The 27,257-nt window shown below is 36.2% G+C and overlaps 1 protein-coding gene across 2 annotated transcripts in view; it reads left to right on the plus strand.

Moving 5' to 3' along the window:
• ABCA12 (ATP binding cassette subfamily A member 12) overlaps positions 1–27,257 on the plus strand; it is a 281,179-nt gene that overhangs the window by 160,085 nt on the left and 93,837 nt on the right. For both annotated transcript variants that reach the window (XM_072812583.1, XM_072812584.1), the window contains 5 exons: positions 3,687–3,840; positions 13,866–13,957; positions 17,682–17,779; positions 20,397–20,582; positions 22,479–22,657. In XM_072812583.1, the coding sequence (XP_072668684.1) occupies positions 3,687–3,840; positions 13,866–13,957; positions 17,682–17,779; positions 20,397–20,582; positions 22,479–22,657 (709 nt within the window). The remainder of the gene's footprint in view (positions 1–3,686; positions 3,841–13,865; positions 13,958–17,681; positions 17,780–20,396; positions 20,583–22,478; positions 22,658–27,257) is intronic.

The raw sequence follows: 27,257 nt of genomic DNA on the forward strand, positions 1-27,257 counted from the left end.
TTCTGGCCCAATTTCCCCATGACATTGCAAGTTCTTCAATAGTTATTCTCCTGGAGATAGTCATGAATGTTGTCCTAAGTTTAAGACCTTTGGGAATCATGATATCAAGGAATTTATCTTGCTTTACTACTCCATCCCAAGCCCCTAAGATCTGGGTTTGTTTGTTTGTTTGTTTGTTTGTTTGTTTTTAACCTGCAAGTAGTACTGTAGTTTGCATAGTTATGATCTTCCTCTACTTATGTCCTTAAATCTGTGCTCTGGCTGTGAATATGGGCAACCAATTTTTAGCCCTAACTTTACATGTTTCATGCTTGCTGCACGGAAGTCCTGTGAGGGAAAGAGAAATGTTTCTCTTTTTCCCGCACCCTAGCATTTACAGATATAAAGAGAAACACAATTTTGGAACCTGAAAGTGCTAGAGACACCTTCAGAATAGAATGAGTTCAACTTAGAATTAGCAGCTCTTTAAAACGTGTGATGGTTTGACTCCACCATTGCTCTGAGTGGTTATTACTTCCTGACACAAAAGTAACCGAGATGGGTAGAAGATGGGGGGAAAAAATCCACTTTTTCCCGCTAAGAAGACTACTAAATAAAGTTTAATTATATTTAATTCTGACTTGTTAGTTTTAGAGGATCTCCAGATTATGTGAAAAGTTGACATGTATGAGAAACCATATTATGGATATCAAAGCAGGATGTGACGTAAATGTATGTCACATTCCTACCAAATTATGGTGAATAAGTGGATGCTTAATAAGTCAGTTATTGTTGCAACAGACTTCCTTATCTTAATGAGTTCTTAGTTAAAAGGTCATGGTAAAATAAATAATGCAGGCCGTCCATGCTGTGCGTGGCACTGTTTATTAAAACATGTGCACACCTAAACCAATTCCTCATTTGCATGAACCCATTTTAACAAGTTAAATATCAGTTATCAGGGGCACGTGAGTGGCTCACTCAGTTAAGTGTCTGCTTTTGGCTTGAGTAGTGGTCCTGGGATCGAGCCCCACAATGGGCTCCCTGCTCAGTGGGGAGCCTGCTTCTCCCTCTGCCTCTGCCTGCTGCTCTGCCTGCTTGTACTCTCTCTTTCTCTGTCAAATAATAAATATTAAAACTCTTTTTAAAAAATTAAATATCAGTTATCAGAAAAATCTGTGTGAGGTGTGAGCTGTCTGTACTTTGAATATTGTAGGGACTTTTAAAACGTTTTTAAAGAAACCCTGTGATGGATTTTCCTATAAAATAGACAAATCTGTAGTAATCGTGTGAGGAATCTTGTGGGTTTAAATGCTTCCAGATTCCTCTCTAATAATTTGAAGGTTATGATTAATGTCAGAGAAACTAAAACTGGATGTAATAGGCCACCTCCTTTCAGATCCCCTTCCTGTGATGTCTTTTCCCTTTTTTTTCCCTTCTCTTCTTGTTGTGATATGGCTTCTCGTGGGCTGGTGTTCTCAGCACTGTGTGGCTCAGCTATACCATCACCTTGATAAGTGGCGGACAGCAAAGGAGTCATCTGCTTCTGTTGCCCTGCTGTCTGCTTTCCATTCAAAGGAGCCACTGCCTGTGTTTGAGATCAAATAGGACTTAGACCATTTGCAGACCTGCCCTCTGGGAGAGCGGCTGCCATTGGGGTCTGTGTGGTGTAGGGTAGATCACCATCAATGGTGAAATTCCACTGCAGAATTGTGAAGGTCTTGCTGTAGGCAGTCCACTGTGGCAGAATTGTGGTAGACGGGTGATGTGAAGAGCTAACTGCTACTCGCTAGTTCATCCAGGGAATTGCGCTACAAAAAAACCCAGTTGAGGTCCACTTCCCAGTGAAGTTTTCACTGGGTTTAATGTTAGGAGAAACGCTGGTCTTTCTGGTGTCAGGAAGCGATGCAGCTCAGAAGGTAGTGGTGAATAGTTTGGTGGATTTAAAGTTTTTCCAATTTCTTCTGAATTCCCAAAACTGTAACTCATACCAGTCGTATTTCATGTATTAGTTGCCTGTGGCTTCTCTAACAAACCACAGACTTAGTGGTTTAAAAAGTAATTTAGTGGTGGAGTTGGGAGATGGGCGAAATAGGTGAAGGGGATTAGAGGTACAAACCTCCAGTTATAAAATATATAAGTTATGGAGATGTGTAAAGTACAGTGTAGGGAATATAGTCGATAATATTATAACAACTTTTTATGGTGACAGATGGTAACTAGACTTATTGTGGTGAGCATTTCATAATGTATTTAAGTGTCAAAATACTGTGTTGGGTATACTATGTTGTATACCCAAATCTGATATAATATTGTGTGTCAATTATACTTCAATTTAAAGAACCCACCAACTTATTATTTTATAGTTCTGGAGATAAAAAGTCTAAAATTTCACTTTACCAGGTTAAAAATGAATGTGTCAGCAGGGCTACATTTCTTCTGTAGGCTCTAGGAGAATTTGTGTCCATGCCTTTTCTAACATCTACAGGTCACCTGCTTACCTTGGCTTTTGGCTTCTTCCTGCATCTTCAAAGTCAACAGTACGACATCTTCCCATCTCCTTTTTTCCCCCTCTTTACTTCTGGCCAACTTTCTTATTATCCCTTCACTTTTATTTCCAATTTTCTGTATGTAGAGCTGTATTTAAATTACTAAGATCAAATTTCTACCACTTCCTCTGCTAATCTATTAATGCTTACTTTGCCCTGTTGCTCATACTATTTTCTTTTTTTTTAACCTTTTCTCTTTCTTTTTACAATGAAAACAGACTTGTACTGACACCTTTTTTTGACAGATTCATGAAGTTAAGGTTTTGCTTTTTAGTCCTCAGTTTGGAGGTTACTCTTATCTTTTCTAAACCTGCCTTTTTTGAAGGTTCATTGTTTTCATATTCTCCCCAAAAGAGGAACCTAGTGTTTTAAATTAGACTTAATTACAAAAAGATTGTTTTGCAGTTTGCCTATTTCTTGACACATATATGCCATCATCATATTTTATAAAACAAATGTTAAAGGTTACAAAACCCTTTACTTTTGCAGTTCTTGTTTTCTGTGATCTTAATTTGGGAGATTTATTTAATCAATTATTATTGGTTTTTAAATAGGAAAAAATATTGTGTGTATAGAATAATTATTCTATCTGTTATGTTAAATTTTGAGAAGACCAAAAGTATTTCCCAGTATCTAGAAGATTGGCTGCATTTATAATGACTTTGATAACAAAAGAAGACATGTACATTGTGGGGGAAAAAATAGCTACTGTATAATTAAATGAAAATAAACAAAAATCATGTGAAATATAGCTCCAAGAAAATCCCTCTGGGTTTTAAATATACATATATTTACATAATTTTTAAAGATTATAACTTTTCTGGTCATGCTGTTTTCTGATCTTGTCATTTTAATTAGCAAAATATTATAAACATTTTCTATATTATTTGACAACATTTTTATTAGCTGCATTGTGTTTTACCATATAGATAAACTGTGCTTTATTTTTAAAACACTCTAGCAGACATTCTTGCAGCTAATTCCAGGAAAAGAAATTTGTAGGGCAAAAGACATTTTTATATCTTTTGATATATAGTGGACCCAGAGAGTCATAATACAAGACGTAATTTCACAAAATAGAGTTACTACACTCCCTTCCCTTCCCAGGCAAATGCCACAGTGATGTAATTATTGTTTTTTTTTGTTTTTAAATTTCAGGTTACCTTGCACCTCGAAACCTTCCTAGTACTGGCTTCTTCCCGTTCCTGCAAACCCTACTCTGTGACACAGACTCTAAATGCAAAGACACACCGTATGGGCCACAAGATCTGCTTCGTAGGAAAGGAATTGATGATGCGCTATTTAAGGGCAGGTAGGGGCACTTCCCAACTATGTTTAGTTGTCTTTGAAAGATTCGAATTTGTTTCCTGAGATATTCAGAAAGCCATTCTGGGTTAGACATACAACTTTATTTTCTTTATATATCTGCAAATGTGGTGATCTAAATATGAATGAACAGGTTGGATACACACTGGAATTACCATGTTTATATGGGATTAAGCATAATTTACTTGGCATGAATATCCAAACTTTGCTTTTTAAGCTAGGTAGCCAAGGCATTCCTCAACTTTCCTCAAAGATTCTCTTTTCCATCTCAAATTGTCAGTGACACATTGTCCTAAGCTTGATCACAAAGTTCAGATACAGGGCAATGTTAGGGGCATTATATCTTGGAAGCATGATATATTTATATTACTCTACGTGGTACTTCCAGATGCAATGGAAACCAGGAGATGCAAATATGGAAATTAAAGTTCTAGAAATTGGGGACACCTGGGTGGCTCAGTCAGTTAAGCATCTGACTCCTGCTCATGATCTCGGGGTCCTGGCATCGAGCCCCACATCTAGCTCCACACCCAGTGGGGAGTCTGCTTCTCCCTCTCCTCCCCCTCTGTCCCTCCCCTGACTCGTGCTTTCTCTGTCTCTGTCTCTCTCTTTCAAATGAATAAAGTTCTAGAGATCAAAGTAATAAAGTTGAAAGTATACTTAATAAATAACAACCCTTAAATGAGGTTAATACGTGTCCTATTTTATGGTGTGAGAGGCAGCTGAAGAATAATGATAGGAAATCTAGACCATTTACAACCTGATTATGATCTCAATTTTCTGTCTTGGGATTCTAAACCTAAAGAGACTCCCAGGAACCCACCTGTCTGTAGAACTGAAAACAGTATTGTTATCTGAATCGACCATGAGATAATTCTGGCTAGAGATTTTTAAAAGTGTTTCTCAAGGGAATATTACATTTATCTCTAATCAGAGATATTTTATTCTGAAATTTTAATTTAACTTCCTTGGCATTTAACACTATTTCTCTATTAACATTATTATCATGATTTTATTTTGTTCATCAAATATTTTAAGAGAGAACAACTGCAAGCTGTTTAGCATAAAATATAAACATATCAAGAATTATCATGGGCAGTGGCTTAGAAAACACAATTGTCGAGTTGCTAATTCATATTGGTTTTGTTGGTTCAAGTTAATGAATCTTAAAGCTTAAAATATTCTCAGGTTCTTCATTCATTTATTAATTTACTCAGGAAATAATGACTGAGAAATTTCGATGTGCCAGGCACTATTTTAGGCCCTGTGACTCAGAAGTGAATCAGACAAATCCTCTACTCTTGTTACTTGCATTCTAATGAAAAAGCAAGCAAAACAAAAAAAAAGAGCAATCAAATAAATAGATAGCATAATTACTAGTGTGCTAGCAATAAAGGAAAGCAGGTTATGGGCTAGAAGTTGTAAGGTAGGAAGTTAATAGGGTGGCAGGAGAAGGCTTCTGCTAGCAGGTGGCATTTGGGTCGAGACCAACAAGGACAGGAAGAGACCAGCCACAGCATGTGAAGAGAATGTTTTAGGCAAAGCAGCAAATAATCCTCAGATGGGGATAAACCTGACCATTTAGAGGAACAGAAAGTTGGTTAATATTGCTAAAACAGTGAGAAAGGATACAAGGGGTGAGGAATGCAGAACTAAGCATATAGGGAAAGGGAAGGGATTTGCATTTTATTTTATTATGAGAAGCCATTGGAAAGTGTTAAGCGGGGAGATGATATGGCATATTGTGTTTGAAACCAGCATGTTCTAAGTGTCTATAAGCATTACCTCAACTAGCACCAGTTGCATTACTTCTGCAATGAGACCAAGAGCTAACAAGAGCCTGTGCCCTCTCGTGTAATCAGAATAGAGCTAAGATGGAAGCATGACATCTTGGTTGTTCAATGAATTCATAGATGGCCTGTGGTCCCCATGTAAGTAGTGAATTAGGCACATGATCTGTGCCTGTATTCTAATAGGAAAGGAAATATTTTTTTAAAAAAAAGGAAAGGGAATATATATTATATATTATATAATATAATATATGTAATATAATATATCATCATGATGGGAGAGTGTGATGAAGAGTACCAGAAGGATGCTGAAGGAAGGCACCTTCCATATTAAAAGTAGAGAGAGCTGGGGATTTTTAAAGATTTTATTTATGTATTTGACAGCAGGGGAGAGAGAGTGTGTGTGTGCAAGCACAAGCAGAGGGAGAGGCAGAGAGAGAAGGAGAAGCAGTTCCCTGCTGAGCAGGGAGCTCCATGTGGGGCTCAATCCCAGGTCCCTGGGATTGTGACCAGAGCTGAAGGCAGACTCAACCGAATGAGCCACCCAGGCGCCCCTAGAGAGAGCTTCAGGTAAAATAATCCGGTAGATCTTCATGAAGAGATTGTTCCTGAGATAGACACTTCATGAATAGAGGGTTAGAGAAGACATGGGAAATATTAATGTCCTTTATTAACAAATTGGATTGCAGCTCTACCTGGGGCTGTCATCTTTGTATCTTTTTTTTTTTTTTCATGAAGAACTAAGTTACAATGAGGGAAATTGTTAACACTATCTAAGACTATAAATGTACCTTCCCAAAAAAGAGTATTTTTCTGTGTGATATCATAGAGAACCACACTCAGAGTTGCCTGAGATGAGCCACTGAGTTTGTTTTGGAACTAGACTTAAATTCCAGCTTTATTTTATTTTCTGTTGATGATTCTCTAGGCAGATGACCATGTCTGCTTTTTTGTTTTGTTTTATTCTAACCCCCAGGTAGTTTGTCTAGCTCAAACTGTATATTGCTGTATTTTCAGTATTTTCTCTAAACTACCAAATAATTGGAACTTAATTTAGAAAATTATGTACAATAATAAAATTGCATTAATGATATTTCCCACCATGCTATTAACTTTTATGGTTTATACAGCCGTGCAGCAAAATTGGGGCATGGCTACTGGGTAAGCAGTTCCACTAAATTGCTTCCCTTTGGTAAAGGAAGATTCACCAGTGTAGCTTCATTAAGTAATAAAAGTCTTTTTTTTCTGTTTACAAGTGAAGGGAAGAAAATGCCATCTTTGGCCTCATCAAAAGAGGCCCAACATGTTTGTTTTAATAGACTGCTCTTCTTAAAGGCGTGAACATGCTGCTGCCACTACTTGCTGGTCAGTTGCCAAGTGTTTTGATGTTTTTTCATCGGCAGCATCTTTCTGTTATTAAATTCATACTCTTTAGGCATTAGTTTCAGGATGAGGTGCTTCAGGATGAGGTGCTTTAAAATAAAAATCCAACACCATACTCAGCATCAACTTTAACTAGCTGTCTGGAAAAAGAAACATTACATTTATGGTTTTCTCGTTTGTTTGTACAACTGATGATCCAACATCACAAGATTTACGCTTGTGGTCCTTCCTCCCTCTGCACTGCCTTTAAGAATACATCAGAGCAGTGGGAGCCTTTGGCTGTGCCATTGTTCACACAATTGGTGAACGGTGAAGATCATCCTCCAGAGCTCACAGGGTCATTATTTGGAGAAGTGATTTAGCATTCCTGAAAATCCTATGGGAGAATTGCCTCTGTGCATTTGCTTCCTATCTCTGTCTTGCCAGCACACATCCATGACCTGTGGTTTCCAATCTCATGCCTCTGCTTCTATTGACTTATCCACAACTTTTAATATAGTTAACCATATGTTTTTCAGGGATAATTTTATTTTTTATTTTTTATTTATTTTTATTTTTTTTAAAGATATTTATTTATTTATTTATTTATTTATTTATTTATTTATTTGAGAGAGAGTGCGAGCGCAAGGAAGAGTGGGAAGAGAGGGACAACCAGACTTTGCACTAAGCGTAGAGCCCAATATGGGCCTCGATCTTACAACCCTGAGATCATGACCTGAGCTAGAATCAAGAGTTGAACGCTTAACCAACTGAGCTACCCAGATGATTTTAAAATGCCAAGGCTTTTGTTTAGTGGTGAAAAATACGGTTGTGTTTAGAAACTGACCTAAAGATACTGTTGGGAATGTAAAGTAAGTGGAAATAGAATGGATGTGTGTCCTCATTTGACTATAAAGGTGGTGTGAGTTGTACATGAAAGGTCTCATATTGTTAGTAATCCATAGCCATTTTGCAACCATTTTAGAATCATTTGGTCATGTAAAAATCAAGGGTTAAAATTTTATCTAGCAAAGTGGGAGGATATCTTAACTGCCATGCAGGCAAAATTGTTAATTCACTGAGTGAGGATGTATTGAATGTGTATCATGTGCTGGAGACTATGCAGGTCGGTGCAGGTATGAAGATGAATAAGGCCTGTCCTATGCTCTATACAAACTTACAAACGAGTGAGAGAAAGAGACAGAGAGACAGATAAGCAGGTAAATTACCATATAATGTGGGAAACGTGATGAGTATTTGTTTAGGTCTCACTATGCTCGGAACAGGAGACAACAAAGTGGGGGTGGGGGGGGTGGGGGACGTGTTATTGGAATGGAGAGAGGTTTGGGTGGGGTGATGTCTGGAGAATTCTCCAGAGGCCTTTAAGGGTGTGATCATTAAGGACAGGTAGGGTGGTGGATACCAGACTAGAGCAAGCTGTATTTGGGATAGGCCACAGAGATAGAACCCCAGAATTTAATGAAAGAGAGAAATAAAGGCTCTTGTGTAGCTTGGAGGAATAGGCAAATAGTGGTGGAGAAAAATGATAAATTCCTTTGTAGTGTTGCCAGATTAATCAACCTGTTTCAGGACTAGATAAAACATAATCTGTGTAGTATCACCTGAAAGACACTGTGATGTTGTCTCCAACCATATTCTGTGTGTTTTTGATATGCATCTACCCCCCTAAGACATTTCCTCATCTGTCCATCATAGAACCTTTAGAAACTTTTAGAACGGTGTTAGTTCATATATATTAGATATATATATTAGATCTCCAAAGTCCCTCCTATGAATACTAAAAATAACCAGGGACAGAGGAACATATTAAGACATTTTTAAATTTAACATCTTAACTGATAAATATTTTTGGATTCGTTACTGGGCCACCTAGAAAAGATATGTATTTTGAACATGAGGAGGCAGGGATTATATCTGAAGCACAGATAACCCTGAAAGAATGAACATTAGATGATATAGAAGAAAACAATGAAAAAAACTAAGATTTTTCCTGTGAATGACATCTGCTTGGGAGTAGCCAGGAGGGACAGTTGCATCAAATGAGTAAGGAAGCCTCAGTGCCAGACTGTGTCTTATTTGTAGCTAAAAGTCAGTAATGAATGTTGTCTGAAGCTGGGATCAGAACTGGCCCAGAGCACATCTCACATCTTCTTTTCATGTGTCACTACACACCTGTGTGATTATTCTGGGAAAAAAGGGGAAAAATATAAAAAAGTTTAACTAACCCTTAGAGGCAAAGAAGAATGTCAGAATTTTCTTTCTAGGACTTGACATATGTGTCTTCCCTAAAAGCAATTCTTTTTATAGACAAAATTTACCATGGCACACATGGATACCACCTACACAGGTAATCTTTCCCACTCACAGGAAATAGACATCCAGTATGAGTGCATAAATTCCACCATTATAATGATATCTATAAATGTGACATTTCACAAATGTTACTGTTGGTAGACATGTCTGAGAAGACGTAAGAGCTACTCTGGGCCTAGTTTCCCTTCCAGTATCTTAAATTTAACATTTGAATCTGAGCTATTTCTTTTATTGAATTCCATCCCAAAACAGAGACCTATAAATGCCACTGAGGCAGAATCTGCTTCCTCACCATCATAGGAGAATCCCTTAGACATCTCCTTGGTACTGTACAAATGTCTGGGTCCCATAAAAGGTAGTTTACTTATACCATGGGCCGCTTAGAAATTTAGTTCAAGGCTTTCTTGCCCCACCTAGGTGGTTGGATTGTGCGGGCTCATGTGCCTGTATGCTGGATTCAGGGGGCTTCTAAGTTTTGCATTTGCTTTAATATTCTTTCCAGAGATATTCTGTATGAGATAGATCCTCTGAGACTTCCTCAGAGCTTTTGGAGTTCTTGAATAGGATTAAGTCTCCTGAGTTCATTGTCGGGAGTGGGAATGGGGATGAGTCATCACAGAATAAATCTGTAATAGCGTATTGCAGGGTTTCTCAACATCAGCACTATTGCTACTTGGGGCCAGGTAATTCTTTGTTGTGCTGTGCATTGTAGGATGGTCAGCAGCATCCCTGTCCTTTACCCCCAGATGACAGTAGCAACCCCCTGCCCCCGATATGACAAACAAAAAATATGTCTCTAGTCATTGCCAAGCATCTGCTGGGACGGGGGCCAAGATTGCCCAGAGTTAAGAACCACTGGTCTAGTGAACAGGTGAAGGAAAAATTTTAAGATAGCAAGAGGCTTGAATTAAGGTTGTAATCCTAGAATCTTGCTCTCTAAGGAACAAATTAGATAGCTCTCTGATTTAGTAGCCCCTGTCATGTGTTCCCATTGTCCCCATGTCTGTACTTAGCTATTATTATTAGTGGATTATAATCTCAACCCCTTATTTGACTATTCCATTATATGTAGTGGGAATTGAATAAATGTTGGCAAGTTTATCAATGAAAATGGTAGGAACGTTGTCCGCCATACCATTCCGGGATGCTTTCTCTTTTAAGGACCTTGCAGAAACAGGTACGCAACAATGGAGGGCAGCCTAAGCTATCAAAAAAAAAATATATATATATATATATATATATGTATATATATATATATATATGCTTCCTTAGCTATCTGTTCTTCCAAATGATACTCATTATCTAGTATTCAGTGCTCGCCATGTGAAGGCATCCTCCCATCTGCCAGTGAAGTACGCTGTAGTCTTTTCTGATGAATTTTACAGTTTAAGAAGGGGAAAAACTGATCATCACTACAAATGAAGCACTGCTTTTATAAGTAAACTTATAAATAAATAATAAAATGAAGAAGGGATTACAGAACCCTGGGTGAGATCCTTTGCCTTGTCCTACCCCACTAGCCAATGGTTACAGGCTCTAGATCTGTGAAAAAATAAGGGTACATCCATTTGGTGTCCAGAGATCTTGAAGTTTCTAGTATTCCAGAGGGATTATATATAGACCTTGGATGTATGATAGGGCCCCAGCTCCATCCTGATGGTGAGGGCTGTGTCTGTGCCATCTTTTTTTTTTGTGAGTACTTTGACAGTTAATATAAGCGAGTGCCTGTAATGACAGAGCCCAGAGGGGCACTCGATAAGCACATCCTGTGTAGTTCTCACAACTCTTGCAAGGTAGTTATATCATTCCTAAATGAGGAAGGGAATGACTGAAATGTTTTAGGGAAATGGCAGAGCGGGGATTCCAAAGGTATCTTCTAACACCAAAGTACTTTCTGACACCCCCCCTCGCCCCTGGCAGCATTACTGCCTCTTTTTCTTTAATCAGCCATCTGATCTTATGGTCTAATACTGTGCTAGGTGTTTGAAATAAAAAGAGGAATGACACATGGTGCCTACTTCCAAAGATGTCATTGCCTAAAATGGAGAAGCAGTAGGAATAGGTACACAAATAAACACAATGCACTAAAAATTAGTATGAATTGGTGCTTCAATTCTCTGAAATGATGGAAAGAATACCGTTTCTTACCTATCATTCCGAGAAGCATATAGTGCTCTGTCTATAAGCGTGGTCATGCTAATGAGAAAGTTCAGCGACAACCATTAATTCAGTAGTACTGGCTACCTTCCTGCCCTGCATTAGTAATTTAATAGGGACTTAAAAGAATTAATTACGTTTGCTTGGGGGAAGTAAACTGCATTTCAGTATATGACCTTAATTCATCTTTTTACCCATAGTGCTCTCTTGTACATTTATTTTGTAGTTTCCATTTTAAGAGTTTAAAGGCAATAATTTCCGTTGTACAGTGGCAGTGGCCACATGCCATCACACCACATTTTGTAAATGCAAAATGAAACTGGGGGGAATTTGTCGGCCATTGAACAGCAAAGCCCACTAGATATCCTGATCTCTCACCCCAGCAAAAAGGCACACCCAGGCCACACACAAGGAGAGAGATCACCTCCCCACTCCTGTAATATATATGCATGGGTGACCATGTGACCATGGGTACCTTCTGGTCAAGGACAGGTGCTATTAGAAGAGAGGCCTCCATAGTTCCTTGTCTGGAAGCAGCCATTTTACTGTTGAGCAAATGCAGACCTGCTGAGCCAGCTGCTTGCTCAGAAGGGGATGAGCTTATTTTTCTTTGGTCTTTAAAGAATACTTGAAGGAGTAGTTTTAGGGTGCTTCTCTGAATGTGGGAAGATGAGCAAGGTGTCCTCTGTCTAGTAGATGCAGCTTTTGCTTCTCTAAACTCACATTTTCTTAGTTCCCTATCACCTCTTCTATTTTTCTCTCCCATTCCCATGTATTATTCTGTTTTCTCTTGCTCCTTCTTTGCTCATGTTGATCTTTGTTGTTCTTCCTTTGGTTTTTGGTGCTATCCTTATTCCTTAAAATTTTTATAAAGGCAGTTTTCCCCTTTATTTTCAAAATGTGTTGATATTCAGTAGTCTTCCTTATAGTATTTCAGGCTAAACTAAAAAAAAATATATTGAGTAAAAGAAAAGTGAAACTGACTTTCTCAAACTTTCTAAAACTTCTGTTGAGAGAAGGGAAAATGTACAGGTCAGTTCTTATTTTTATCTGAGCAGTTTTCCCATCCAAATAGTCAGCATAAGGAATATAAAAAGATTTAGGGGAATACAGTCATGGTCATGAATAATTCAAATATACATTAAGAATGCAGAACTTTTGGAGCAACCAGTGCATTTTATAGAGAATATTGGAAAAACACTAGGGAATGAAAACAAATATCACCTCTTCTTATCATTTTTACTAAAAGGACACACTAAAAAAAAAAAAACCCAATTACAAATTACGAAGTACCCTGGAACCATGTTTCAGATCTTGTTTCTGAAAAGGAAGTTAAGTTGAACAACAGAAGTGAGTAGAACTTCTTGCTTTTTCACTATTATATTTTTATATCCATCCTTATATATCTTAAGTAAGCTTTTTTTTTTTTTTAATAAACAACTACACAAAATTCACCAGCTTTTAGGAATTCCAAAAAGTATTCACATCCAGGCATCTGGACTGATTTCACCCTTGAAATATGTATATTTATTTTAGGCACTTTAGGTATATCAAGTTTTCAAGAAAATATGATTATCTCCGTTTTGATAATCAACTAAACAGGCAGTGAATTTTTAAAATGGTTACTAAAGGTTTCATAATGTTTTTTTTCCAAAAGCCAGCATGATCATGACATGCAGATTCCTGGCACCACAATGCTATTATTACCACATTGATATATTCAGTACAATAAAAGATCTACTCACATCATTATACATTCCTTTGACACCTGGTGCCATTCATAATGACAACAGCCACAGAGCATGGCATAGACTAGATACTCAATAAATGTATGTTTTTTCCTTTCTTCCTTGAATCTGTCTTACAGGTATTTGATTTTGCTAGCTATAATTTAACATATAAAACTTGTTTTCCTAACGAGGTTGACAAATAAACATACGTTTGTTTTAGGACCTGAAGCATTATTGGGCTATTATCTATTTGGGATCCATCATCTTTTCAAAAGGAAAAAAATATATATATATATAAATATATATATATATATATATATATATACACCTCATGATTATTTTTAATATTTAGCTCTAATGTCTTTTGAAAATAATTTTCTTTTTATAATATTAAAGTAAAAACAACTATTTTAAACCTCATCTAGCTACCATTTTCTCTGAATAAAAATTTACCTTGTAGGAGATTTTATATATTCATTGGTGTATGGTTAGGTGAGTTCTTCCATTACAATCCTAGGAAGTAGATTAAAAATTTGCAAGTCCTTCGAGAGACCTGGAATCTGCCACATAATACATGACTGTAACTAACTGAAATTAATGTGGGTGAAGTTACAGAGTTCTTGCTTTTTCTTCACTAGTGGAATTCAGAGAAAGTCATCCAACCTGGAGAAGGACAGCAATTTATCACTCCGGAGCACCAAAGTTCCAGAAAGAAGGCACACATCACCAGGTAAGCTATTCTCTTCTGTCGAGTTTAGAGCAGGCCTCTTGGAACAGCCAGCAAGGTCTAATCTTTAAAAGGGTTGTACTTTTAACTTTTGAAACAGAGATGGAATGCTTATAATATTCCCAAGAGATCTAAATGTTCCTTAAGGTTGCCTGAATGCGGTGGTGTAATTATGCAAAGTTCCTGAGAATAATTGGAAATTAAGTTCTTACTAAAATACTTTCTAGGAGCAAAAGCCTAGATGGTACTAAAGATGATGTTGAGAATTGCACAATTTCCAGAATTGGCTAGGGACTCTAGTTGTCTGCGATTAGATAATGTTGGGATGGTTTAGAAAGCCCAGTAATAAAAAATTACTATTTGCATATTACTCAGCCATTAGAAATGACAAATACCCACCATTTGCTTCGACATGGATGGAACTGGAGGGTATTATACTGAGTGAAATAAGTCAATCGGAGAAGGACAAACATTATATGGTCTCACTCATTTGGGGAATATAAATAATAGTGAAAAGGAATAAAGGGGAAAGGAGAAAAAATAAGTGGGAAATATCAGAAAGGGAGACAGAACATGGAAGACTCCTAACTCTGGTAAACGAACTAGGGGTGGTGGAAGGGGAGGAAGGCAGGGGACGGGGGTGACTGGGTGGCGGGCACTGAGGTGGGTGCTTGACGGGATGAGCACTGAGTGTTATTCTGTATGTTGGCAAATTGAATACCAATAAAAAAATAAATTTATTATTTAAAAAATTTTTTAAATAAACTGTGAAGAATAATAAAATAAAAAATAAAAATTACCATTTGCAACAACATGGATGGACCTAAAGGGTTTAACATTAAGTGAAATAAATCAGAGAAAGACAAATACCATATGATTTCTCTTCTATGTGGAATTTAAGAAACACAACAAATGAACAAATACAGAAAAAAAAGACAAACTAAAAAACAGGTCCTTAAATCCAGAGAACAAACTGGTGGTTGCCAGAAGGGAGGTAAGTAGGGCAGGAGGGATGAAATAGACAAAGAGGATCACTCATGTTGATGAGCACGAGGAATGTACAGATTGTGGAATCACCATACTGTATACTGAAACTCATATAATACTGTCTGTTAATCATACTTCAAGTTTAAAAAAGAAAAAAAAAGTTATTGGATTGAAATCTCAGAGATTGGGCTAACCCTGTGGTTTAGCGGTTTAGCACCGCCTTCAGCCCGGGGTGTGAATCTGGAGACCCGGGATCGAGTACCACGTCGGGCTCCCTGCATGGAGCCTGCTTCTCCCTCTGCCTGTGTCTCTGCCTCTCCCTCTGTCTCCATGTCTCTCATGAATAAATAAATAAAATCTTTAAAAAAAGAAAAAAAGAAATCTCAGAGATTTGTCCAAACGAGGCCCAACAAAGTTACGTGCCCTGTCCATGCTTATCCAGCAGACCTGGTTCTAGAGTAACAGCCAAGCCAGGACTCTTTCCACTATATCCTTACTCCTGTCTCTCAGCGCTCAGTATCATAGTCTTTAAATGGGACTGTGTGCTTCCTTTATAGCTAGGCCAGGGACCCTCACACTTGAGAGTGCAGAAAACCTTCCAGCTGAGCTGCATGAGCCTTACACCAAGTAATTCTGACACCGATGGTCATGAGACACTCATTAGAAGCTGTAAATTGGAAATAAACTCAAAAGCAGGACTGTTTTACATTCACTTGACAAATATTTATTAGGTGCCTGCTATCATGTAAGCTCAGTCCTATCTCTGGGGGATATATTAGTGAACAAAACGAAGATTCCTGTGTGTTCGGAATGTGATTCGTGCTCTGAAATAAAAAAAGTACTGTTAAAAATTCCATGGAATATATAAGATTCTATAACATTGTGTAACTTGGTACAGCCACTGTGGAAAACAGTATGGAGTTTCCTTAAGAAACGAAAAATAGAAATACCGCATGATCCAATAATTCCACTACTGAGTATTTACTCAAATAAAATGAAATACTAATTTGAAAAGATATATGCACCCTTGTGTTTACTGCAGCTTTATTTACAATACCCAAGACATAGGGCAGCAAAAGTGTTCATTGATAGGTAAATGGATAAAGTTGATGTGGTGTACACACACACACACACACACACACACAGATATACACACACTGGAATATTATGCCACCATAAAGAAGGATGAGATCTTGCCATTTGCAACAACGGGACAGACCTAGAGGGTATTATACGAAATGAAATAAGCCAGACTGAGAGAGATAAATACCATATGAGTTCATTCATAAATGGAATCTAAAAAGCAAATGAATAAACAAACAAGAAGAATCAGGCCTATAAATACAGAGGACAAATTGATGGTTGTCAGAGGGAAGGAAATAGTGGAGGAGGGACAGACAATATAGGTGAAGGGGCATGGGAGATACAAGATTCCATTTACAGAATAAATAAGTCACAGCAGTAAAGGGCACAGAATAGGGAATACGGAATATAGTCGATGATGTTGTAATAGTATTATATGGTGATAGATGATAGCTGCACTTGTGAGCATAGCATAACATATAGGGAGGTTGAATCACTATGTTGTACCCCTAAAACTAATGTAACACTGTATGTGAACTATACGCAAATAAAAACAAACAAAAAACTATGACATTAAATAACATTCCAATACAGGTTGATGGACCAAATGACAAAGGTCCTGTGTTAATGTAGTAGGAATATAGTAGTGAGTGGTTCTGAGGAGTTAATGTTCTGTTGTGAATGATCTGAGGGTATTTGGCTGACTAGCTTAAAGCACAGTAGAAATAAGATCATGGTGTTGTGATCTAGTAAGCTCTGCTTTGCTCAGTAGCCACAGATTATGTTTTAACCCTGGCCACTCATCTCACAAATGTATCACCTTGATCCAGAGGAATCAGTTGGTAAATTCTTCAGCCCCACAGGCATTATAACAAAACTTAGGCCGCCATGATAATAGATCACTCTATCTTTGAATACTAAGATTCTTTGCTGTGAGGATAACAAAGTATCTGTGTCCAAAACTTATTAAAGGTAACATACTGGCTTAATGAACATCCATGCTATAGGTATGAACATAATCTTCTAGCTAATACTCCTAACCACAATACCCTACCACATCATACATAGTACTAGATGAGGCTACTTTGAGAATTACTTAATTAGAGTATATTGTAGTTTGGACTAATTGCTTCATCCCATTTATTTGATCTGAAATATCTTTCAGAAAACACTTTGGGGAGGAAAGAATTTATGATCCTAAGCAGATTTCAGCCTCCCAATTGAATAATTAAAAAGAAAACCATTATCACCAGATGTGCATTGGCAGATCCTTTGAACAGATGTTAGATATGATGGATCTGTGGAGCTTGTAGAGGCACCTTAAATCCTCTAAGCCTGCACAGAAATGATTCACTTTATTAGGCAATAATATTGGTGATGAAGTTTAATGACATAAACTGGAATGAAAGCAAATGACATCTAAAATGATTGGAAAAAACCCAAGAGCAGACCAAAACCATCACAATTTTATGTGAAAAGAAATAATAATGGAATTTGCCATTTTGCCAGTACAAAACTTTCATGGAAGATGCATATTTGAGCACATTTTTGCTGTGGGGTATGTAAGGGCACAAGTGATATTTATGGATTCTTATGCGAATCTGCCCATTTTTGTGTATTTGTCTAGAATGTTAATCTGTTCTTTCTTCTATTACAGCCACAGTATTTCCCAGTCCAAGTTCTGTTTTGAAAAGCACTGGAACAGATACTTTCAATAGTAGTCAAGTCCTTGCCCGGATCCTTGGTTTGGAAAAGGTAATTTCACTCAGTTTTATAATGGACTGATAATAAATAGCAGTTGAACAAATGCCTCTTAGCTTAATAAAAGGATCTCCCAAATAGGAAGATATTTGGGACCCCCTCCCATTTGGAGTAATGTCTCAGGGAGATTCTTTTCTCAGGAGCCTTTCCATAAAAAAAGCTTAATTCTCCGACATTCTGAATTCTTTTTAAGGTCTTGGACATTTTATTTCCCTGTTAAGTGCCTTAATCAAAGTTAAGATTATCCTTTAGTAAGAGATAGAGTCACATTATATATGATCTTCTAGTTTTCTGAAACAGGGAAGGGAAAAAAGGTACATGACAGCAAATGAAGCTCTAATATGAAATTTGCTGCCTCATCCATACTGATAATGCCTTTGGAAAATTTGGAGCTATGGAAAAATACCTCCCTAAAGTAGTAAAATTCTTTTCTTTAGCATAGTTTGGAGAGCTTGCCAATGGATCCTTCTTATTTTAAGATTCCAACTGGCAAAAAAATAATTTCTATCAGAGGCATAAACTGGCAGCCTGTGAGCTAAATGTGTGTGTGTGTGTGTGTGTGTGTAGGGATCTTAGGTAATTGAATTTGAATGCCTTTAGGCAGAACGGGTACTCTTCTGTTGACCACAATCCTGACTTTTCCTTACTGTGTTTCATCCAGCCAGACTCCTACTTTTATTTGGCTGGCCCCTGCTCTATGTGCTCTTCAGAAATTAAAGAGATCATTTTTTTCAATAGTTGCTAATGGACTTCTCTCTGTCTCTCTTGCTCACTATCTCTCTCAGTCATACACACATGCACACATATGCAATCCATGTTTTGTGTAGTAGACATTTCTTCCATCTGGATGGAACATAGGATATAGGACATAGCTTCGACTTTTATTCATTCTTCAGTGATCATAACCTCTGCTACTTAATATGTCGCTGTTAGTTACCTTTGAATTAACATTCTGTGTGAGGCATCTTCATAAACTGGTTTATGTAAATAAGCCAAAGGACAATGCAAATAGGGATTCCAGCAAAGCCATTTTTAAGCATCAAGGCAGTTCTGTCAGTGTGGGCTGAAATATAAGACTTTCCTGTTCAGTTTAGTCTAGACATTGAAAGTCCAGTTCCAACGAGAATAATATTTGAGATACCTAAAGCTCCCTGTTTGGCATAAGAAGCCCCCAGTATGCTCAGTTAATTCCAATTTAAAGGCTCCCTAAATCAGGCCAGCAATGTAAATGGGGAGAAAGTTATTTTATTCCATTCCATTTCTTCCATATTAGTTTTTAGAAGCAAACAGTCTTCACTGGATCAGTTAAATTCTTTAATATCTAGGATAACAACACTATTCTCAAAGATACACTTCATTGTATTGAAACTCCCACATTCTCTTTCTCACATGGAATGAAATTTCAGAATCTTGTGAGGCAGCACAGAGTCATATATCCAGTGGAGATAAGTCAAAAATGAATTTTCTATGTATAGATACATATTTTTAGAGTAGTTGCAGCAGAGAAGGGATGTAAAAATTAGGATGACATATTGATGCCTGTGTCAGCAATCTCTCTCAATCTCTCTGATTCCTTTCTTTCTCTTTGCTGCTTTTTTGCAACCTTTGCAAAAATGAGTAGAGAAATCATTTTGGAGTGAGTTTATGTGTAATGTTAAGAAAGAGATATGGATGAATGACTAGAAGACTTGGCACTTATAGTATATCCTAGAATTAGTGGATCCTGTCTTATTCCATTCACTTAGAAGCTGCGTCGCTGGAAGGCAGAGTGTAGCTTTTGTGACATAATCTTAAAGGGGAAGATAAAGTTAATTGGCCCTCACTCATGGGGTTCTAAGAATTAATTGTTAGAAAGGACCCATTCAACATTATAACTAAATATAATTGGCTCTGTAAATACCTAAACAACTTAAAATAATGAATGTGATCACTATTATACCTGAAATTAGTGCTGTGTCTATGACTGGTCTATACTGTGAAATATACGAAAGACTTACGATTCCATTACAGAAACACTTTCCAGTCATTGCTGTTGTAAATTATATACTTTTATGTGTTTTCATATATATTTTCCTTTTCTCTTCATAAGTATAATTCCTAAATGAAGTATTTGCTTTACAGATGAAACATAATCCATGTTGGTCCACTCTCTAAAAAACAAAAAACTACTGTGGGTTTTGGAAGCCAAAGCTCCTCCTCTCTGGAAGTCTTCCAAAGATCGCAGCCAGTTTCCCTTGAAGTGTCACAAAGAGTTAGGACAATCGAGTTTGCTGCTTAAATGCCTAGGAAAAAACTCAGATTTTTAAGTCTGAAGATTTTTGTCAGAAAAGATCTGATGCATTTAGCTTCTCTGGTCAGAGACAGGAAATCAATTAAACAAATCATATATGAATCATTTAAAACAACAATGACAAGAATTACCACATTCACACATTCTCTTGTAACTTTTCATAAATAAACCAAATGTATTTTAGTGTTATTTTAAAACTAGCTGTAATGTAGGGGCCTTAAAATAGCTATTCTAAAGGTAAGTCAGTTTCCTTGAAGACTAGACAACTTTATATCTATATTTATTAACATATTATTTCACTCTTCTCACACGTATTTTTAGCTGTTAGAGCAAAATTCAACTTCAGAAGACATACGAAGAAAACTGTGTGAGAGCTATCCAGACTATATCACTCGTTATGCCTTCTCTTGGACCACTCTAGGGAAAAACGTTTTTAACAAATTTTGCCTATCCAATATGACTTTTTTAGAGTCTTCTCTCCATGAACTAACCAACCAATTCTCTCAGGTGAGTGTAAATATTTTAATTTTATCAGGACATCTTAAACAATGAAAGGAAATGTATTGTTTCCATTCTTGTATCCACAAGGTGATTCCACTTGAGTCAGAGAGTAAGTCTATAACCCACATGGCCTGGGAAATGCTGACTGGAATATGTGCTCATGCTTGGCATGGATTCCTCACACAGAGGTTGACACACAATATCTAAGTCATATCTGCTTTGCATTTAAAGATGTAAGATTTATAAATAAATAAATAAATAAATAAATAAATAAATAAATAAATAAATAAGCAAGATTGAAATTATTATAATGTTGGACTGAAAATATTGCACTATGGTTATTATAGACATATCTTTGTAGATGGTTTTGCTCTATGGTGAATGAAGATTGTTTTGTCTGAGCTATTTAAGGAAGATTACTCAGGCTGTAATATAAGTGTAGTAATTAAACTATTGGAGCCATATAACTCTCAGCCCCGGGTGGCGCAGCGGTTTAGCGCCGCCTGCAGCCCAGGGCGAGATCCTGGATCGAGTCCCACGTCAGGCTCTCTGCATGGAGCCTGCTTCTCCCTCTGCCTGTGTCTCTGCCTCTCATTCTCTCTCTGTGTTTCTATGAATAAATAAATAAAATCTTTAAAAAAATTAGAATAATGGGTTATCTTTTTAATTTTTCTCACTAACATCATACTTACTTAAAAAATCTGATTTTTGATGAGATGATATGTCCCTCTCTTCAAAACATTGTATATTGGGGTCAAGGACTTTATATTGTAAAGTGGTAATGACCACTTTTATATGCTATTCTTAAATTATGATGTGCAAAGAAGGTACCCATACTCTACATTTAATGAAACCCCATATACAATGAAGATCACAAAAATACTCAGAATTTTCTTGAAATTTTATAAACAGGAATAAATGAAACATATCCACTTTTGATACTTTCCTCTTGATTCTCTGAATTTTATTGTAGTTTTTGTTAAGTACAGAATGCTTGAATTACCTTTAGTAATCTGAGTTTTCTAAATGAACCAGATTAGAGACACTGTTATAATAACCCCAATTCAACATAGAGCACTTAAAATGCTTTCTAAACAAATTCAGCAGTCATGTAGGGTAGAATGTGTGGTTAAGAATACATTGTTCAAAATCACATTCTCAGCATGAAAGAACTTGAATTACAACTGAACACAAAGCCTGACTTTACCAGTATGAATGAGTTTATTAAGAAAATTACTTCGGGTGGGAATATAATGAAGACATACTTTACTTTGAAAGTACTCATTGGGTCCTATGATCCAGAGCAAGAGCAAAAGTCACAGTTTTTGTTATTTGTTTGCTTATATTATAAAAATGTGATTATTAAATAGATTCACTCACTATAAATCATTTATTATAACTAAAGTTTCTGTATGACAACAGAACTTTGGAAATATTTTATTCCACTAAGTGTGTATGTGTAATTATGGTAGCAAATATATATAGTTGTAAGGGTTCTGAACCCAAATAATAATTAAGATAAAGTCTGCTAATAGACACAGAGTAGATATGTCTGTAACTCCTAAACCAGATCCTAGGGAAAAGCAAAAACATTTCTCAGACTCTAATTTCATTTTAAGAAATTAATTTTAATTTCCAAAAATGCAATTTAAAATCTTTCTTATAAATACAGCTAAAAGTATAACCAAATTTGAAATATGCCAATTTCTGGAGGTATAGAAAAAAATCCAATTATGTTTAAGGACATTAAAAATTGTAATTTTTCCAAGCAAAGAATGACTTCAAAGTATATGGAAATCAGAAAGAATTATGTGAAAATCTAAATTTTTAATGCTTTTGAAAACAGTAAGTCATATGATACAATGCTGAACTCTCATTTTGCCCTGTTTGTTATTTTATAAGATATCAAGTGATCCCAGCAACCAGAAGACAGTATTCCAGGAAATGGTCAAAGTGCTGTCCTTCTTCTCACAAGTCCAAGAGCAGACCGCTGTGTGGCAGCTTCTTTCTAGTTTTCCAAATGTGTTCCAGAATGACACAACACTAAACAATCTACTTGATGTTCTTCGAAATGCAAATAGGTAAGAAAATACAAGAATCAAATGGAACAAAGAAGTTTGTTTTTTTTTTTTAATGTTACCTGTGAGGATCACTGCTAGGTAAGTAATTTAAACATGGGGCAAATAATCCTTCATGCTTTATTGCAAATTTAGCAATGAAGATGAGGGCATTGGTTAAGCAAAGGCAAAACACACACTAGAGTCATCAGGGCTATCCAAGAGTATGTGAGGAAGTGAGGGAGGGATCTTTTTTTTTAAAGATCTTTTTATTTATTTATTCTTGAGAGACACAGAGGCAGAGACATAGACAGAGGGAGAAGCAGGCTCCCTGTGGGGAGCCTGATATGGGACTCGATCTCAGGACCCCAGGATCATGACCTGAGCCAAAGGCAGATGCTCAACCACAGGCCCCCCCCCAAGACCCCCAGAAGGATCTATTATCAGTTGTTATTGCAGACCTTTTGAGAAAGAGGTGTATAAAAGGACCAATAGTCAATTAGAACATTGGCTCAGGCTCATTCAGGGACAACCAGAACTCTGTGCATTTAGCATTTAAACTGCCCAAGAATAAACTGTCCCGCTGGGTTTTAGTTGATACCATCCAATGTAAAATAACCTGTTGGTTGGAGTTTTGAATTGAGCCACCTCAGTGGGGTTGGCTTCCAACACGTGCAGCCAACCTATAAATAAACGATTTCAAAACTTGCGTACTAGTTTGGCTTTGTTTGGCACAAAGATCTGAAGTTATTTTTGCAGAAGAAACCCCTTTAAGGCTACTTTCCTTATAAAAGAGTTCAGACTAGCATTTCGAATTTAATGGAATCGTACTTAGTTTGACTTTGACTCCTGTGTAGCTGATTTAGAAATGCACATTGAAGACAACAACAACACTACATCAACAACTATCAGTTATTGTGTGTCTGTTTTATACCAGACACTTTACTGAGTCCTTTATATATACCACATTAAACACTACAACTAAACTAGTGTTTATTTTGTAAATGATGTGACAAAGGGTCAAGAAAATGAAATATTTGATGATTATACAGCAAGGAAGATTTAATCCTGAGTTTTCTAACTCCAGAATCCAGGCTGCCTCTCTAATATGCCACTAAGAACACAACGTATTCCATCTCTAATGTCTGAAGTACCAGAAGAGAGTGTTCTCATCTTCTTTGGAAAGCCTCCAGGAGCTTCCAAAGACCTTATAATAAGACCTTATTTTGGTGCATTAATCTCTTTTGATTCCCCAACAATGCTATAAGATTGAGACAACTGATATCTCCATTTTGTAGAAGAGGAAATAAAGCTTTTCAAATGACCTAGCCAAAGTTCTAGAACTAGTAAGTGGCAAAGATAGGACTCAGGGCTGAGGAATCCAAAGCCAAGTCCTATGCTCCTTCCACAGTAGCACATCATAACTAAATTACAGAAGGAGCAAGATCTTAAGAAGTTTGGTTCTCTAGACTTGTCCTCATTTTAGCAGTTGGTGTAATTTTCACTCACCCAGAATTTTGACACTTCATCCCCTTGCTCTTATTTGTATTCTGTTTTAACAAGCAAATGGATAAATCAATTAAAAGAGAAAGAGAATCATTTGAATTACATAGTGTAGCAATAAAAAGAGTCAAAGTAACAATCAGACCACGTTAAGACATCACTACACACTCACACTAGAATGTATAAAATTTTAAAAGATGGACAAGCCCAATTGTTGGCAAAAAGGTAAAACAAATAGAACTCTTTGGAATGCAGTGTGATAGCTTCTAATGAAGTTAACAGTAGGCCCATATGATGTGGCCTTCTATTCTTGGATATTTACCCAATAAAAAAAAGCATATGCCCACATGAAGACTTATATGCTATGTTTATAGCAGATTTATTCATAATAGCTAAAAATTGGAGGAAAAAGCCAAATATCCATAAATAGAATTATAAAAGAATTATAGTTCATTTATAATTCTACTCAACAAGAAAAACAGATTACTGAATCACACAATAATGTAAATAAATATGAATATTATGCAGGCAAAAGAATCCAGCCCCCCCCCCAAAAAAAAGAACACCTACTGGGTGTATAGGTATTATATTATTCCATTTATATGATGTTCTAAATTGCTAAAATAAGTTTATTGCATTAGAAATTAGATGAGTGGGTCCTAGGACATCTCTTGGGGGAACATGAGAAAACTTTCTGGGGATTATTGACATGCTTTTATATCTTATTAGCGTAATGGCTGTATCAGTATACATATTTGTTAAAACTCACTGAATTATCATCTAAAATAAGTGCATATTATTGCATGTGAATTATACCTCAATGAAATTTGGCTAAGAAACAAATAAAAAACAAAAATCCCACCAAATAATATTCCATAGAAGATAGGAGATCCAAAAAATACTTTAGATTTAAAAATAAATAAGTAAATAAAATACTTTAGGCATTATTTTAGTGAAGTAAATTATGGGCATGCACTGTGGCTATTTTAACTGTCTTAAAATTTTAAATAAAATTGTGTGTATTATAGATTTATGCAATAGAGCATACTTTCTGTTAATAATTACAAATGTTGTAAACCAGTCTACATAATAATGAAAAAGAAGACAGAAATAGCTAAAAGAAATAGCTTCAAATTATTTGAAAGTAAATGACTCAGTCAGTTATGCATCCATCTCTTGATTTTGGCTCAAGTCATGATCTTAGGATTATGACCTTGAGCCCCATATCAGGCCACACACTGGAGCCTGCTTGGGATTCTCTCTCTCCCTCCACCCTTCCCTCCCTTAAAAAAAAAAAAAAAAAAAAAAAGCAAATGACATTTGACTTTAAACAACTCTTTTTTTAAGTGGTCAATATTTAATTTAGCTTTTTATTACTAATTTATACACTTGTTCTTTTCTAGTATGATAGCCCCAGGCTACCTAATATGATAACCACATGTGGATTTTAGCTAAAACTCTGAATTTTTAACTGTATTTAAATGGTAAACACTGATATTTTGAGTATGTTCGGAACAATGTTGGTATATGAACTTGCTTTTTCATCTGTCATTGTAATGAAATCTAAATACAGATTAAATATTTTTTTAAAGTTTCTTTCTTCCTCTCTCTCACTCTCTTATTTATTTATTTTATTTTATTTTATTTTATTTTGTTTTATTTATTTATTTTTTTTTGAGAGAGAGAGAGAGAGAGAGAGAGAGAGAGACTGTGCGCATGAGTGAGAAAGGGGCAAAGGGAGGGGGGAAGACTTCCCAAGCAGACTTCCCATTGAGCATGGAGACTGACATGGTGCTTAATCCCAGGACCCTGAGATGATGACCTGAGCCAAAATCAAGGGGCAGACATTTAACTGAGTCACCCTGAACCCCCCTGAATATTTAAATATTCAATAAAAATTTAGCATATGAGTTGAGATGCTCCAAAAATATAAAATTCATTGTGAGTTTTGAAAACTTAGAATAGTAAGAGATTTAAAATATTTCATTAATAATTTTTATATCGATTAGCTATTGAAGTAATAACATTTTAGATATATTGGATTCAATAGAATATTTTATTAAAATTAATTTCTTCTGTTTAACTTTTTAATGTGACTACTATACAATTTAAATATGTGACTTGCATTATATTTCTATTGGAGAATGCTTTGAAACCATTTTTTAAAGATAAATCTTCTTTATTACTGTTATTAAACTGACAGTGTAGGTAAGAGCCATACTTTCCTCACATAATTGACTGTATATGAAATTAGTTTCATTGGTTTATCTTACTCTTGTTGGTCAAGTAATAGAGATAAATGAACCCCACAAAAACTTTAGTCATTTCCTTCAAAAACTTTTTTATTTTTTGAGGTATACATCATTATTAACCCATCACCAAAACTAAATTATATAATGTTAATGTTATGGCAGAAATTAGCAAAAATGAGCAACCCCCCAAAAATCAAGAAGTCTATATGGAAAAAATGTATGTGATTTTCACCATTTATGAGAGAGCTGTGCTGAAATACAAATCATGAAAACTCTTGTAAAATTATCTTTACGTATGACTTTTGGGGGGTAACTTCTGTTTTTATGTGATAAAGAGCAGGGGGAAAAAGTCTGTGAAGTAGAATAAAAATATTTGATCAATGAATGGTTCAAAGGATTTCAGAGAGGATGAAGGCCAGGTGTCATTATTTTTAAGTTAAACGTTTTGGAAGGAAAAGATAAATTAAGTCTTCTGATAGTTTATTAACGATGTTAATAACAATAATGTTGACAGCTTTAATGAGATTGCCAATGGTTCAGTCTCTGAAGGTGTTACTGTTTGACAACAGAGTAGGTGAGTCAGGCAGAGAGGGCCAAGCTGGGAGAAGGCTGGCAGAAATCTGTAAACTGAGACCATCTAACTTGTCTCTGCGGTCACCAGGATTCAGAAAGAACCCAAAGTCTGAGAACTGGAAGATTCTTTGGGCAAATATAAAAATGCCTGAGGTATCCACTGTTACATAGAGCAGAGATGAAAAAATACAGCTAAGCATCTATGGCCAAGCACAATAACAAGTTACCAATGCCCATGGGCTCTGTGCAGGAAATCTCTGCCTTCCTCTTGCCCAGCAATGTTGGGTCAAAATTTC

The sequence above is a fragment of the Canis lupus genome, chromosome 36 (assembly GCF_048164855.1).
Source record: "Canis lupus baileyi chromosome 36, mCanLup2.hap1, whole genome shotgun sequence".
Taxonomy (NCBI): Eukaryota; Metazoa; Chordata; class Mammalia; order Carnivora; family Canidae; genus Canis; species Canis lupus.